Genomic DNA, 16,219 nt, shown 5'->3' with positions numbered 1-16,219 from the left:
TTCACTCCCTTCCACTCAATATGTTTCACTCCCTTCCACTCAATAATATCCTAGTCTTGTGATTCCACGAGTGACTCACACAGCTGATTGTTTGTTATTGGGCTTCCTTCAGGGCACTGTTTGTCCAAGGTGGTGGTCTTGAGATTCAGATTGAACTTAACAAAGACCATTTCCTTTAGCTTTTGTCTCCACTTGGCTTGGTGTTGTGTTGGACGGTGCTTTCCTAGCCTTCTCTCCTAAACGCCTGGCCCCTAGCCAGGCCTCAGCCCTTAGCCTGCTCTGGTTGGTGTTGTGGTGGATTGGGCAGCCTGTGAGGCCCTCTCCCCTCTCTCTCCTGTCCCCAAAGTCGAGCCCCTAGCCTGCCCTGGCCAATGGCTCTGGCTCCAAGCCACTCAGGATGAAATGATTGGCTCCTGACCCGTGACTGATCTGCCGACTCCGGCCTCTGCAAAGACAACACAACCTGACAGAACCTGGGGTTCTCATCCATTTTTCAGAATCATGTACAAAAGAACGGGGAAACCTGCACGCTACTTTAAAGTTCAAAGAGACACACCTGCTGTGTGAGAAGTTAACTGAGGGGTCCCCCAAGCCCCCCTTCATACCTCTGTTTTCCCACAGGCTGTCCTGCTCCCAGACCTAGTGTCTACAGACTGTATGCATCATTCTGAACCTTTCCTCCTCTCCACTGACTGCAGACTGGTCCCAGGGGACTGCAGACTGGCTCTACTGGCTGTGCTGGCTAGAGGTCACCACTATTCCCATGTGCCCTGACTGTTCCCGTGGGACCACTAGCTACCACCATGTTCTCAGCCTGGTCATCTCTGACCTCTGACACTTAGATAATAAACTCCAAATGCATAAATCCCCCATCATCATTGCAGACAAGCTGGCATTTCTACTGTGACTGTGTTCAGTTTGCAATCTTAAACACATTTTCTTAGAACAACAGACCAAAACAGAACGTTTCATACAGTACATCCTGGGTACAGCACCCCACCTACTAAGTAGCTAAACACACAGGACATAATCACTCATCATCAATCTGTTCGGTTCTGTATATACTGTAAGAACAAAAGCTCTAAAACTCTGTGAACTCTGTGATGAACAACTTGAGAAAATGTAGATCTACTAAGCATGTAATCTAGCGCAATGGTTTTCAACGTGTGTGCCTTGGGAAGCTGTCAGGTGTGCTGCAAACCTTATTATTTTGAACACACTTATAAATGTGACCTGTGGAATGCACATTCAATTTTGACTTGGGAGCACCACTGCCACTCAGATAAATACATTGTTTATCTTGTATCCTGATGCCTAGTCACCTTACCCTAAAACATATCTACCTCTATCACTCCTGAATCACTGCACATTGTAAATATGGTATTGGAACTGACCCTGTATATAGCTTCTTAGTTATCTTGTTTTTATTTCTTGTGTGTTTTTCTTCTACCTTATGTTATTTTTAGTGCTATATTGACATTGATTACTGCCTTGTTGGATTTAGCGCTTGGAAGAATGGCATTTGACTGTACTTGTGCATTTGACATTGAAACTTGAATAGCTCATGGTTACATCTGTATCTACAAATCCAGTTTGCTCAGGCATGTTGTTACATTTTTATCAGTTGAGGGGCGTACATCATGAGCAAAGTCCTTTCCCACTGGACACAGACGTCAGTTCAACGTCTGGTTTTGATTTACATTTGGTTGAGCTGTCATCTACTGTGAATTCAACGTAAAATCAACAAAACATTTCACCATGTCATTCGGTTTAGGTTAAAAGTTAGGTGAAAAAAAGACAGAATGCGTTACGTTGATACTTTTTGGCAAATCCATTTAGTTTTCTATGTTGATTCATCACCGGTGCCATGCTTCCTGCCATCCAGGACCTCTATACCAGGCGGTTTCAGAGGAAGGCCCTAAAAATTGTCAAAGACCCCAGCCACCCTAGTCATAGGCTGGTCTCTCTGCTACCGAACGGCAGGCGGTACCGGAGTGCCAAGTCTAGGTCCAAGAGGCTTATAAACAGCTTCTACCCCCAAGCCATAAGACTCCTGAACATCTAATCTAATGGCTAACCCAGACTATTTGCATTGCCCCCCCCCCCCCCCCCTTTTACGCTCCTGCTACTCTCTGTTATTATCTATGCATAGTCACTTTAATACCTCTACATACATATTACCTCAATTACCTCGACTAGCTGGTGCCCCGCACACTGACTCTGTACCAGTACCCCCTGTATATAGCCTGACTATTGTTATTTTACTGTTGCTCTTTAATTATTTGTTTCTTTTATTTTTAGGTATTTTTCTTAAAACTGCATTGTTGGTTCAGGGCTTGTAAGTAAGAATTTCACTGTAAGGTGAACCTGTTGTATTCAGCGCATGTGACAAATACAATTTGATTTGAGCCAATCTCATCGCAATGATTTATTGGGTTGAAATAATGTGGGAACAATGTTGATTCAAAAAGTTTTTGCCCAGAGGGTTGTATCAATTTACATCGCCTGTGAGAACAATTAGCACAGGCAAGTCTGATTAAAGGCGCTACATGGTCAATCTGCATTGGCCAAGTCAGGGCATTCATACTTCTTACACTTCGCTTAGCAGCACAGAGCTGCTGTCAAGGAAGTAAGTTTGTTTTTATTCAGTACCTCCCGCCCTCACCCATTAATGTCAATGAGGAGCAATACGGAGCGACGCACAGCTCAATTATTAAAAAAAATTGGTCGAGAGCTTAATTTGGTTCCGTAATATGCGTCACATTCCGTCCACATTTTCATATGAAGAATAAATAAGCTCTTATAGGTTTAGCTGTACCACAGCCTCTGCCATATAAACAAACACAGCATGCATGGCTTTGTGTCGGTGGTTGCACCATTACAATGCAGAAAACCACGTCTCTCGCTCAAACCGTCTAAAACTAAAGACCTATTTTACAAAAAATTGTGAGGATTCGTGGGACGCTCTTACAGGGGTACACACAAATTAATCTTTGTGAGTAAGGAACTATGAAAATAGTTTAAATAAACTGTATTTAATCTTTAAAAAACTTTTGTCACAGAAAATAGAGAATTTTGCAGTAGGGATCAGATGAAGGTCATGAGCACGAAATAAATTAATAGGAACATTTTTGGTGTGGTGCTAAAAACAAAATGGATCCATAAAGGTGTGCCGCAGTTCAAAAAAGGTAAGGAACCACTGATCTAGGGACTATAGCCCATGTGTTAGTAGTATAGGCAGGAGGAACTCCCTGATTGTTCCGACCACATGCATCAGGTTAGAGTAAACCGTTTTCCCTCAGGTGTGCCAGTGCTGGTGAATGACATACTGTATGTACTGTATAAGTGGCCCTTTCTCTCTCACACTGCTCTCTCTGACGTTTCAGGTCCGGAACAGGCTGAATATGTGCTTTAGATAAACATTAATGACACACTTTCTTATGGAGACCAAGTCAAAGTCGGCCTTTGAATGTTATGTCTGTGTTTGAATAGTGTAGTATCACAAAAGGAACATATGGGCCTGTTAAAATGGTTTGTATATTTGTGGGTGGGTTGGTTTGTGTCTGACAATGGCTAATGTGGTCTGTGGTTATGGCCTTTCCTCCCACACTTTTCTTTCTTCTTTTAACAACACTTAAATAAAGTCACTTTGTTACCTTCATTCTCTGGCTCAGTGAGAGTAACTGTTTCAATAACTGAGTGTGGTGTGTGGGTTTACTATATTTGTGCCTATAGTCTGTGTTAAATAGTGTCAAGTTTATACTAATGTTCTGAAGTTTCCTCTGTGGGCGAGTCTACAGTCTCCCTCTGTGCTGTGACCTTGGTGGGCTTTGTTCTCTCCTCTTCTGTTCTCTCTGGAACATGACTGTACCTGGAGGGAGGAATGGAGCACCACGCCGGTGGGCAGAGGAGCTGTAGGAACTGCATCTCACATCCCACTCTCTATACAGACAAGACCACGTCAGACCTTCTGAGGGGTTATTGTTTCCAACAAGTACACTTCCTCCCCAATTTCAGAAATACCAAGCTACAGCACTGGATTTTTTTCCTTTATTCAAAACAGGAAGTGCCAATTTAGGTAAAAAAGCCTGACGGCATTGATGAGATTATTATTATTTTTTAAACCTGTGTGAATATACGTAGCACCAAACCCCAAACCACAATCACCATCTTGATCATCATTAGATAACTAACAGAACAATCTCAAATCTCTAAACCAGGAGTCTCAAACTCATTTTCCCAGCTCGCAAAATTCAGTCTTCAACGAGGTCTGGAGGGCCCAACTTAAAATTAATTACAGTGCATTAGGAAATTATTCAGACCAATTGACTTTAAAAAAAAATGTTACAGCCTTATTCTAAAATGGATTAAAAGTTTTTGTTCCCTCATAAATCTACACACAACAACTCATAATGACAAAGCAAAAACAAGTTTTTAGAATTTTTTGCAAATTTACTAAAAATAAAAACCTGAAATATCACATTTACATAAGTATTCAGACCTTTAGTCAGTACTTTGTTGAAGCCCCTTCTGCAGTGATTATAGCCTCTAGTCTTCTTAGGTATGACGCTACAAGCTTGGCACACCTATATGTGGGGAGTTTCTTCCATTCTTCTCTGCAGATCCGCTCAAGCTCTGTCAGGTTGGATGGTGAGCATTGCTGCACAGCTATTTTCAAATTAAATGAAATCAAATTCTATTGGTCACATACACATATTTAGCAGATGTTATTGCGGGTGTAGCAAAATGCATGTGTTCCTAGCTCCAACAGTGCAGTAATATCTACCAATTCACAACAATACACACAAATTGAAAGTAAAATGTTGGAATTAAGAAATATATAAATATTAGAACGAGCAATGTCAGTGGCATTGACTAAAATACAGTATAATAGAATACAGTATATACATATGAAATGAGTAAAGCAGTATGTAAACATTGTTAAAGTGACTAGTGTTCCGTTATTAAAGTGACCAGTGATTCCAAGTCTATGTATATGGCAGCAGCCTCTAAGGTGCAGGGTTGAGTATCCGGGTGGTAGCCGGCTAGTGATGGCTATTTAACAGTCTGATGGCCTTTAACAGTCAGGTCTCTCCAGAGATGTTCGATCGGGTTCAAGTCCAGGTTCTGGCTGGGCCATTCAAGGACTTCCAGAAACTTGTCCCGAAGCCACTCCTGCGTTGACTTGGTTGTGTGCTTAGTGTCGTTGTCCTGTTGGAAGGGGAACCTTCGCCCCAGTCTGAGGTACTGAGCGCTCTGGAACAGGTTTTCATCAAGGATCTCTCTGTACTTTGCTCCTTTCATCTTTCTCTCGATATTGACTAGTCTCCCAGTCCATTCTGCTGAAAAACATCCTCACAGCATGATGCTGCCACCACCATGCATCACCGTAGGGATGGTGCCAGGTTTCCTCCAGACGTGATGCTTGGAATTCAGGCCAAAGAGTTCAATATTGGTTTCACCAGACCAAAGAATCCTGTTCCTCGTGGTCTGAGAGTCCGTTAGGTGCCTTTTGGCAAACTCCAAGCAGGCTGTCATGTACCTTTTACTGTGGCTTCCATCTGGCCACTCTACCATAAAGGCCTGATTGGTAAAGTGCTGCAGAGATGGTTGTCATTCTGGAAGGTTCTCCATCTCCACAGAGGAACTCTAGAGCTCTGTCAGAGTGACCATCGAGTTCTTGGTCACCTCCCTGACCAAGGCCATTCTCCCTCAATTGCTTAGTTTGGCCGGGCGGCCAGCTCTAGGAAGAGTCTTGGTGGTTCCAAACTTCTTCCATTTAAGACTGATGAAGGCCACTGTGTTCTTGGGGACCTTCAATGCTGCAGACATGTTTTGGTACCCTTCCCCAGATCTGTGCCTCGACACAATCATGTCTCGGAGCTCTACAGACAATTCCTTTGACCTCATGGCTTGGTTTTTCTCTGACATGCACTGTCAACTGTGGGACATTATATAGACAGGTGTGTGCCTTTCCAAATCATGTCCAATTAATTGAATTTACCACAGGTGGACTCCAATCAAATTGTAGAAACATCTCAAGGATGATCAATGGGAACAAGATGCACCGGAGATCAATTTCGAGTCTCATAGCAAAGGATCTGAATACTAATGTAAATAAGGTATTTCTGTTTCTTTTTTTCATTTGCAAACATTTCTAAAAATCTGTTCTTGCTTTGTCAATGTGGGGTATTGTGTGTAGATTGAATCCATTTTAGAATAAGGCTGTAACATAACAAAATTTGGAAAAAGTCAAGGGGTCTGAATACTACTGCACTGTATATTTCCTTGCCATGAAAATGTGGAAAAAAATGTTCTCTAGCCATCGCTTTTTGAACTTTCTATGCTCCCTGACTGTCTAGCTTAAGTTTTGATGACTGTTAGCAAGCTGGACAGAGTAAAGGGACTATAACATTCGGTCAATTATCATTTCTACAGTTTCTATTTGGTTTTAGTCATTTCAATGTCAATTGAGATCGTGCCCCCTCCCCCCAAAAAATGTAAAACTAAAAAACATATTTTTTTACTCAAACCACCCTTGGGCCAGATTGAATCGGCTCGCAGGCCTTGAGTTTGACACATGCTCCAAAGACATAAAAAACAAGAACAACAACTAGCAACCAAACGAAGCACCAACAAAGCCAACCTCCCTGTAGCCTCGCTACTGTTCTCCCATTAGCTATAAGACCTGCATCCTCTCTCCCCTTTCCAAAATACACACAGCACTCACACAGAAAAAGCCCTTGGGAAGTTAGGAACATTCCAAGGCTGACTGGATATTTATTAAAGATACTCTCTACATGTTCAATGCAGAAAAAACATAGACCTGAACTGAACTTTAATGTTGTATAGGCCTATTTACTGGCATTGATCTTTTACTGTGTTTTCATTCTTCCTGGAGTAGAAGAGAACACTGTTCCACTGTTTTTATTCCTGGAGATTCTGGATGTATCAAAGTGAGACCGGCTGTGTGTGTGTGCGTGTGTGTGTCTCTGTGTGTGTGCTCGCATGTGAGCGTGTGTGTGCCTGACTGACTGCGTCTATGTATATTGGGTAAAATAATACCAGTCAGGAGCCAGATTTGTCTTTCCATTTCAACACCGTTATCAGGCTGATTTCTCCTGTGAGGGGGCTATTGAAGGAGCAGTTAGATAAAGGAGTGAGAGGGTTGGGTCTGCTCTGGTCAGGCAGGGGGGGTAGTGAGGGCCTGGCGGGGGGGGGGGGGGGTAGTTAGCTAGCTGTGGATCTTGGAGTGTCCTTTAGACTCCTTGTGACTGCAGTGCTCGCCTGGATTGGAATGTGTTTTTACTGCTCAAGCAGTGATATTAGGAGCTCAAAAAAGAACAGGTTCAGCAGTTACAGAAGACGCCAACGCTGCAACAATAAAGGCTGGCGCAGTGGCTAAAAGTGCCCAGGAGGAACAATTTGCTGGAAATACAGCCTTAAGGCCGGGCCATGTCCGATGTCAACAGGTTGTGGTTGACATTTAATTGAGATTACTAAAATTGTTGTAGAATGTCATTATGCTCATACATTGGATCATCGTATTGAGGCAAAGTGTATGTTGAAGGTCTTAGCATTTCACATGGCACACTGTAGAAAACGTGGGGCATTATATGATGTAATATGGTGTAAATTAATAATACTAAATGTTTAACCCTAAGGACCTATAGCTTTAAGAGGTTAACTACTATTTACTGTACTTGAACCTCCATTCACCATTTCTACTATGCTGTTGTGGTGTTTCTATGGTGTAACAGATGATTTGAGGGTGAGATCAAAATGTCCAACATAAATAATGTTCCTACATGTCAACTCAATGACCTTGTTGGTTCTCTTCTCATGAAGATTGTGATTCATCAAAGATGAATCAGAAGCCAGAGCAGTTTGATTCAGGTCTAAGACTAGCTGTAGGGATGTGAAGTACTACTGTACTGTGTGTTTGTGTGTGTCAGGGTTGGGATCAATTAGAATTGAAGGCAGTCAATTCAGGAAGTAAACTAAAATAAGCCTTCAATTCAAACTGAGCCCAACCCTGGTGGGTGTGTGGCACTGTCCCTGATCGGCATACCACGTACCTGCTTCATGGTGTCCTGTGTGTCAAGGGCCTCTGGCAGTGGGGTCTACGGGAAAGTGGGAGAGAAAGAAACATAACCTACTATTACATAATTTCACTATTCCATCATAGAGGTTCACGTCCAGTCCAGAAAGCCTATAATATCAAGGCATTGCTGAATAATAAGGCCTATAATATATTATGGCTTCCTCTCATAGGCATTCCAACAGAACTAGTTAAACTGGTTGTTCTCAGAAACCATTGGGTGGGACCAGAAAGATAGGTTGAATGTGAAATATTCTAATGTCTAATGAGATACATACTGTTGTGTTCAGTTTGTTTTCAGTGTGTTTTTTCTATATGTCTACTGGTTCATGCAATATATGTCCTAAACCCGATGATATATGGGCAAACCCTCCTCTCAACTCATCAACACTATCCTGTAGCCTAATTCCCACTTCCTCTTTTGTTGTTCTATAACTCTTCTTTTATGATCCACTGACAGCCTCTCTAAATGTGTTCCCAAACCAGCTGCTAAGTTGCATGACATGGATGGACTCCGCTGGCTGAGGTGTCATCGGAGTACACAGTCATTTACAAGGGTTTTGTTCAGAACATTCTCTCCTCTATCTTTACAGGTCTTGTTAACTCATGACTGGTTAGTGCCTTACCTTGAGGGCCACTCAGAAGAAAATTGATTATATAAGATACAGGCCTCACGTTTTCACTGTGTCGCGGTGTGCGATCGCCAGCTCAAATGATGGAAAATAGAAATATGGAACCTGACGAGTTATTGTCGTCTCGTCTCTCTTTGTGTGGGAGTGCTATTGATGGCCTTGTGCTGGACTTGGGTATCAAATGCAGCTAAAAAGAAAATGGTTTGAACACATCATTTACCCCTCAGCTCCATTTGCAGTCAAGAAAATAAATAATACACTATTCTTCCTCTATCCCCTTTTCTTATTATTGTACTAGATTGCTTTTCTTCTCTTAAGTCAGGTGTTCAATGGCTCCTAGCGTGGAGACCTCTCCACCCTTCCTTCTGTTGACAGAGTAAACTGTGCTGGTCTGTCCTACTGCCAACACTGTCACATGCTCCCAACCAGAGGTACTGCACATTGCCCTCTTCAGCTGTTAGCCAACTCTATAAAATAGACTTAAGTCTCTCTCATATGTTCTGTCGCTTCTGCTCTCTCTCTCTGCCATGCTGAAAGCAGCAAAACCATGCTTGTAGAGGCGTCACTTCTTGCCTAATGTAGCACCACACAGACACACCTGTAGGCTATAGTGACTTTGTTTTTTTCCTTGGAGAAGCCCTTGCATCTTAGAAAACAACTCAAGGAAACAAAGTTGAAGGCCTGGCAGCAGTATGGGGCATACAGTGGGAAATACCAGATGCCATTTCCCTCTTACCAAGAAGTGCCCTTCTTGCTATGTATCTCTTAATATGAGGACCTCTACCAATGTGAGTAATTTTGTACTGTTTATCTCCAGGAGTCACCACCACCACCACCCCAGCACTGGTATGCATTGCAATAAGCATGGACATTGGGGTACAGACCTTATTACCATCTATTAATTCTAGAAAAATGACTCTGTCTGCATTGCTTACTAGTGGTGGTATCAGACCACACGTGCCATGTGTGTCTTAATGAACTAGAGTTAGCTGGCTCCCAGTGTGAAGCCAGTTTAATTGGGTCTAATGTTGTTGCATGCCGCCTCTGCATTCCAGACACATCATCAAACAGACACAAAGATGACGTGGAGCCACAGATGCTTTAGGAATAATGATGTTTGCCTGATCATCTAAGGCATGGAGCACTGCACCACAGTTCTAATAAGGCCAACTGAACTCAATCTCCAGTTGAAGTCTATTATTTTACATTTCCATATCTTACTGTATTATCAATGTAATAAGTATATTTACGAATATCAAACGAAAAACAGGGTATTGTATGTTTAGCTTTTAATATTTTGCAATGCGCCCACAGCTATTGACATGAATAAGATCAAGCATTTGATTTTGTATGAAAGCATTGATCTATTTATCTATGAGAGGGGTTGTAGTTGTAGTTGAACCTCTAGGGACTAGGTCAATGTGGATTTAAGGACATTAAGCAGATGGGCTAGATTAAAACATCATCACCATAGGGTGTCCTAATTAATCAACTATAGGCTACTTGAGGAAGTACAACATACACATAAACAAATAAACAAACTCACTACGCATATGATATTTAGAAGCTTTACTAAACCATCTTAATTGTTTTGTTCTCAGCCAATCCAGTTGTTACTTGTGAACACAAGATCAGGGTATTAAGTAATATTTCCATTGACGTCCTACCTACAGTAATATGTTATGGCTACTCCATAGACATTGCCAAATATATGTGTTTTTTTAATGGACTGTCCACTGACATCCGACACCTTTGCTTGTTAAGCTGTTATTGATCATATATAAGACCTTTTGCCTTTTTATAGTCAGGTCATCACAGTTTCAGCTAATCACAAAGTCTGTAGGTGAATAACTCTAGATTTGTATAATCCTGAGCAATTCAATAACAAAGCCAAATTTAGATCTTTCTTGAGGAGCACAATTCGGAATCTTCCTGTGGCTGAGGGGAAAATAGACATTCTTGTCTACCATGTAAACTGAATGGGGGGATCGAGGTGAACAATAAACAATGCACTATAAATAACAAGAGTAATAAAAAAAAAAGGTCTGTGTCTCCGCTACCTTCCTCTCCTCTGCCCCACACCCAAGACTACAGAGAAGTCCCCGTGTCAGTCTGACCCTTCTCCACATTCTCACATGCAACGCAGGAAGCTGCTTTTATTTTGGAGACACATACAGACTGTGTCACAGTGGATGTGGTGAGCACCCCCCCCCCCTCACTTCTTCCACCAACACATTGTCTGACTCCACAGCCCCATTCACTCTACACCTCTGCAGTGCACACCACCCACACATCTCACCACGCAGACACTAATACAGAGACACAATCACATAAGGTGACGTAAACTTTTATGCTGAAGTGTTGCAGTGTTTTCAAGTGTGACCCGTCTTCCCTCCTCTTGTAGTGCTTATAGTAACTGATTAGTGAAGTGTGCAGTGTGTGCGAAAGGCAGCGAGACAGAGCATGACTGTGACATGCGTCCAGCCACAATCAGACTTTCTGTAGAGATTGTTCTACCTCCCACCACATTCTTTTTATCAAGTACAGTGGTGCTTCATTTCTACCTAGAACGTGAGTCTCACTCTCAAAACATGTCCACGTGATAGGCTATATCATTTATTGATGGCCTATTTTGCTGTGAAAACATTGTATCAAACTGCCATGGGTGTGACTATTTTGAGAATATTTTCAGTCAAGGTCATACTTTACTTTCTGAAGAAAAAAGTGTTTTTCATGAAGAATTATATTATGACCCATGAGCACTCATTATCATCATCATCATCATCATCATCATCATCATCATCATCATCATCATCACTATCCTCAGATCATCATCAAACCATCTCAAAGCTAAACAATAGGCACAATGCAAAGACAAAAAAGGAATGATGTTGCAGATAATGATGATAAGTAGCCTAGTGATGATGATTAGTATACTATTAGCCTGTGCACAACTGTAAGTTTTGTAGGCCGCCATTGTAAATAAGATTTTGTTCTTAACTGACTTGCCTAGTTAAACAGAGGTTAAATACAAAATAAATAAAGGTATGCTATTCTAGGCAAGAATAATAACATACCCAACTGATGCCTTGAATGGTCGATGTTTCCACAGAATAATGATCCGGGAAAATTCGATAATTGTAACTCCGGAACAGATGCATGTTTTTTCAAGTCAAACAAAACAACTTTCACGGTTAGTGGATCTGCGGTCATAACGCATGTCGAAGACGGGAGCACCAAGCATGTCTGTCTACCCGTTACAAAGACCGGACCCACATTACAACAACATAGCATACCGACAGTGGACATTGCACGACCAGTTGAATCGCCACATGTTGCTCTTGTGTCACTAAAGCCACAAGTCTATATTATTTGTATCCAACCTGACTGTTAGGCTACTGTGCCTATATCAAAACTCAACCCAGCTGTCACTGCCACCTCACACGACGTTGCTGGCTGCTGCCTCTGCTCGACCGAGACTCCAACCCACTTTCAATCAGCCTCAGCTCTATCTCAGCACAGGCGCATGATTGTAGCTTTGCGTAAGCACACTTGCTCTCAAATGAGTCCCCGCTGCTTGTCAAGTGATTTCGGAGTCATTAAAATCGGCGACCTCTTCAGAAAGATCTGATTCTCTATTCACTGCAGAAAATTGCCATTTTCTTGTTCTTGTTCCCAACATTCAGTTGCGATGACACTTTTGGGAGTGTTCTAAACTTTTTGTATATCCTACATCTGTAGGCCTATCCCACGGTCATTTCAACCAAAACAATGTGATGACATGACATTGAATTAACGCCGAAAACTTTGTGGGATTTGCAAAAATGCATAAATTTAATAACGGAATTTCGTATTTTTTGGGGGGGTATGATGGGTAATCCCGCGGGGTTTGGAAATGCATAAATAGGGATTACTGTCTCATCTCTCTCTCTTCTGTTCGGGGCCTTGATCTGTTCCTATGAGAGTGACCCTTAACTCGACATGGTATAATTGTGTATGTTCGGCATTAGCGGCGTGGGCTGTGGCCTGAACAATAGCCCAGTTTAGGAATAAACCTGTGTTCTGACCTGCACACCTAGAGTCCGTCTCTTTTCCTTTTATGACCCAGCCGGGTCATTACAATATGTTTCTAACATTTTGTAGGGCAGGCCTATCTGATTCCACACCACAATATGTTGAGGGAGCTCCAGCAACTCCAGCACTCTGTATTTGGCCTGAGTTTGGTAGATGAGATTGAGTCAACGATAAGTATATCAAATATAAGTGTTCATAATGTTCCAGGCCAGTACTGTGGGCAGACTACAAAATTATCCTGTCCAGATAGCAGCACCTGTACATCAGGAGTTACTGGTGCAAAAACACTTTGATTGGAGGTAGAGGTACACACTAAAAACAAATGGTTCTATATAGTGCCAAATAAGGGTTATTTGGCTTGCTACCATAGCGGAGCCCTTTTTAGTGCAATGTGGAACCTTTTTTTAAGGTTCTATAAAGAGTCATGCTCATAAGGTTCTAAATGGAACCTCTATGGTGCTAAAAATAACCCTATCCTAAGGATCTATATAATACAAAAAAGGGTTCCACTATGGTTACAACACTAAAACATCTCCTTTAAAATGTACAGTAACTTACTGGCAGCAATTGGCCAGTCAGTTACTGTAATTTCATTTACAGTACAGCTACTGTAATCCATTTTACGGTACCACAAATGTTACCGAAATCTCATTTACAGTACCAAGTCAGTTACTGTAATCTAATTTACAGTACAAATTACAATTACAGCATATTACTGTAATTACCCATATTACCCAATGCTCTTTGCAAGTTTTCATTTTCACATTTTTGGCCTTCCTGTGACATCGGATGCTGTAGTTGTCCTGGAGGTTAGGCAGTATGCCCCCAGTGATGCGTTGGGCAGACCATACCACCTTCTGGAGAGCCCTGTGGTTGCGGACGGTGCAGTTTCCGTACCAGGCGATGATACAGCCCAACAAGATGATCTAAATTGTCCATCTGTAAAAGTTTCTACGGGTCTTAGGGGCCAAGCCAAATTTCTTCAGCCTCCTGAGGATACACTGGTCTTCAAAATAATTCTAATTACAACAAGGTATCTTATGATATAGCTCTGACTAGCTCTGATCGTGACAATACCTTACTGAGATATTCACCGTACCTTGATATCTGCTTCCTCTAAATTACTATAACGTCAAAGTAATGACTAATAAAATGTAAGAAAGTTATTTTTATAGTATTTTACAAGGGATTGGAGCATGCAGGTTGGCTGCTAGGCATTTGTATATTACAGAATATTAATGAATACTAGGTGTTTTATATCACTTTCCCTTCTTGGGGCCTTAACAAAGGCTTCAAAACTGGTCGTGATTGCAGGGCAAAAGATATCAAATGCACATGATTAAATAGTCAACCATTAATGGTTTAGGACTCTCTTTCACTCTCATTTGTCCCCTATAGACATTTAATTGTTTGAGAACTACTACCACATATCACTTAAATTGGTACAGGGCTCTCACTAACGGGTACAACAAATATAGTACAAGGCACACCTGAAATTCTTCCCCTCCCAGAATATTTTCCACAATGCACCATAATTTACAGTATGCTGCATTAAATATACAGAAAAACAGCACTTTATTGTTGAATTGTATTGAAAAACTTTTACGCAGTTGCTAATAATGAATAAGTAATTCTATATTACAGAATATCAACTGCTATTTGGTGTTTTATATCACTTGCAATTTAGGCCTTAACAAAGGCTTCTAAAGTGACAGTGACGACAGGGCAAAAACAGATCAAAAGGACATGGCTAGCCAGTCAACACAGGTTTAAACCTTCCTGTCACTCTGATCTGTCCTCTATAGACATTCAATTGTTAGGGAGCCACTACCACATATCAGTAAAATTCATACAGCGGGTGCAACAAATAGGGCCTCTTACAAGACACACCTCAAAATATGTTAATCAGAAACAACAATACCACATAACCACTAGATTTGCAAAGGTTTTTGGCACTACAAAAATGCAGTAAGGAACTGATTTACAGTAAATTACTGGCAGCAATTGGCCTGCAAATTACTGTAGATTTTCAGAATAAGGTTTATAGAATTCCTAAAATACAGTATATTACTAAACTCGGCAAAAAAGGAAATGTCCTCTCACTGTCAACTGCGTTTATTTTCCGCAAACTTAACATGTGTAAATATTTGTATGAACATAAGATTCAACAACAGACATACACTGAACAAGTTCTACAGACATGTGACTAACAGAAATGGAATAATGTGCCCCTGAACAAAGGGGAGGGATCAAAATCAAAAGTAACAGTCAGTATCTGGTGTGGCCACCAGCTGCATTAAGTACTGCAGTGCATCACTTCCTCATGGACTGCACCAGATTTGCCGGTTGTTGCTGTGAGATGTTACCCCACTCTTCCACCAAGGCCCCTCCAAGTTCCTTGACATTTCTGGGGGGAATGGCCCTAGCTCTCTCCCTCCGATCCAACAGGTCCCAGACGTGCTCAATGGGATTGAGATCTGGGCTCTTCGCTGGCCATGGCAGAACACTGACATTCCTGTCTTGCAGGAAATCACACACAGAACGAGCATTGTCATGCTGGAGGGTCATGTCAGGATGAGCCTGCAGGAAGGGTACCAAATGAGGGAGGAGGATGTCTTCCCTGTAACCCACAGCGTTGAGATTGCCTGCAATGACAACAAGCTCAGTCTGATGATGCTGTGACACAGCGCCCCAGACCATGACTGACCCTCCATCTCCAAATCGATCCCGCTCCAGAGTACAGGCCTCGGTGTAACGCTCATTCCTTCCACGATAAACACAAATCCGACCATCATCCCTGGTGAGACAAAACCATGACTCGTCAGTGAAGAGCACTTTTTGCCAGTCCTGTCTGGTCCAGCGATGGTGGATTTGTGCCCATAGGCGATATTGTTGCCGGGGATGTCTGGTGAGGACCTGCCTTACAACAGGCCTACAAGCCCTCAGTCCAGCCTCTCTCGGCCTATTGCGGACAGTCTGAGCACTGATGGAGGGATTGTGCATTCCTGGTGTAACTTGGGCAGTTATTGTTGCCATCCTATACCTGTACCGTAGGTGTGATGTTCGGATTTACCGATCCTGCGGAGGTGTTGTTACACGTGGTCTGCCCCTGCGTGGACGATCAGCTGTACGTCCTGTCTCCCTGTAGCGCTGTCTTAGGCGTCTCACAATACGGACATTGGAATTTATTGCCCTGGCCACATCTGCAGTCCTCATGCCTCCTTGCAGCATGCCTAAGGCACGTTCACGCAGATGAGCAGGGACCCTGGGCATCTTTCTTTTGGTGTTTTTCAGAGTCAGTATAAAGGCCTCTTTAGTGTCTTAAGTTTTCATAACTGTGACCTTAATCGCCAACCGTCTGTAAGCTGTTAGTGTCTTAACGACCGTTCCACAGGTGCATGTTCATTAATTG

General features: G+C 42.2%; 1 protein-coding gene across 6 annotated transcripts in view; it reads right to left on the bottom strand.

Annotated features, from left to right (window-relative positions):
- The window catches only part of LOC129860693 (rap guanine nucleotide exchange factor 3-like), a 48,032-nt gene that overhangs the window by 20,258 nt on the left and 11,555 nt on the right, over positions 1 to 16,219 (bottom strand). For 4 of the 6 annotated variants that reach the window (XM_055931360.1, XM_055931354.1, XM_055931358.1 and 1 more), the window contains exon 3: positions 8,079 to 8,123. In XM_055931360.1, the coding sequence (XP_055787335.1) occupies positions 8,079 to 8,123 (45 nt within the window). Of the gene's footprint in view, positions 1 to 8,078; positions 8,124 to 11,810; positions 12,491 to 16,219 lie in introns of those variants that run through there. The other 2 variants (XM_055931355.1, XM_055931359.1) reach the window with 2 other exon arrangements.

The sequence above is a fragment of the Salvelinus fontinalis genome, chromosome 8 (genome assembly GCF_029448725.1).
Source record: "Salvelinus fontinalis isolate EN_2023a chromosome 8, ASM2944872v1, whole genome shotgun sequence".
NCBI classification, from domain to species: Eukaryota; Metazoa; Chordata; class Actinopteri; order Salmoniformes; family Salmonidae; genus Salvelinus; species Salvelinus fontinalis.
This window is presented reverse-complemented; position numbering and strand designations above follow the sequence as displayed.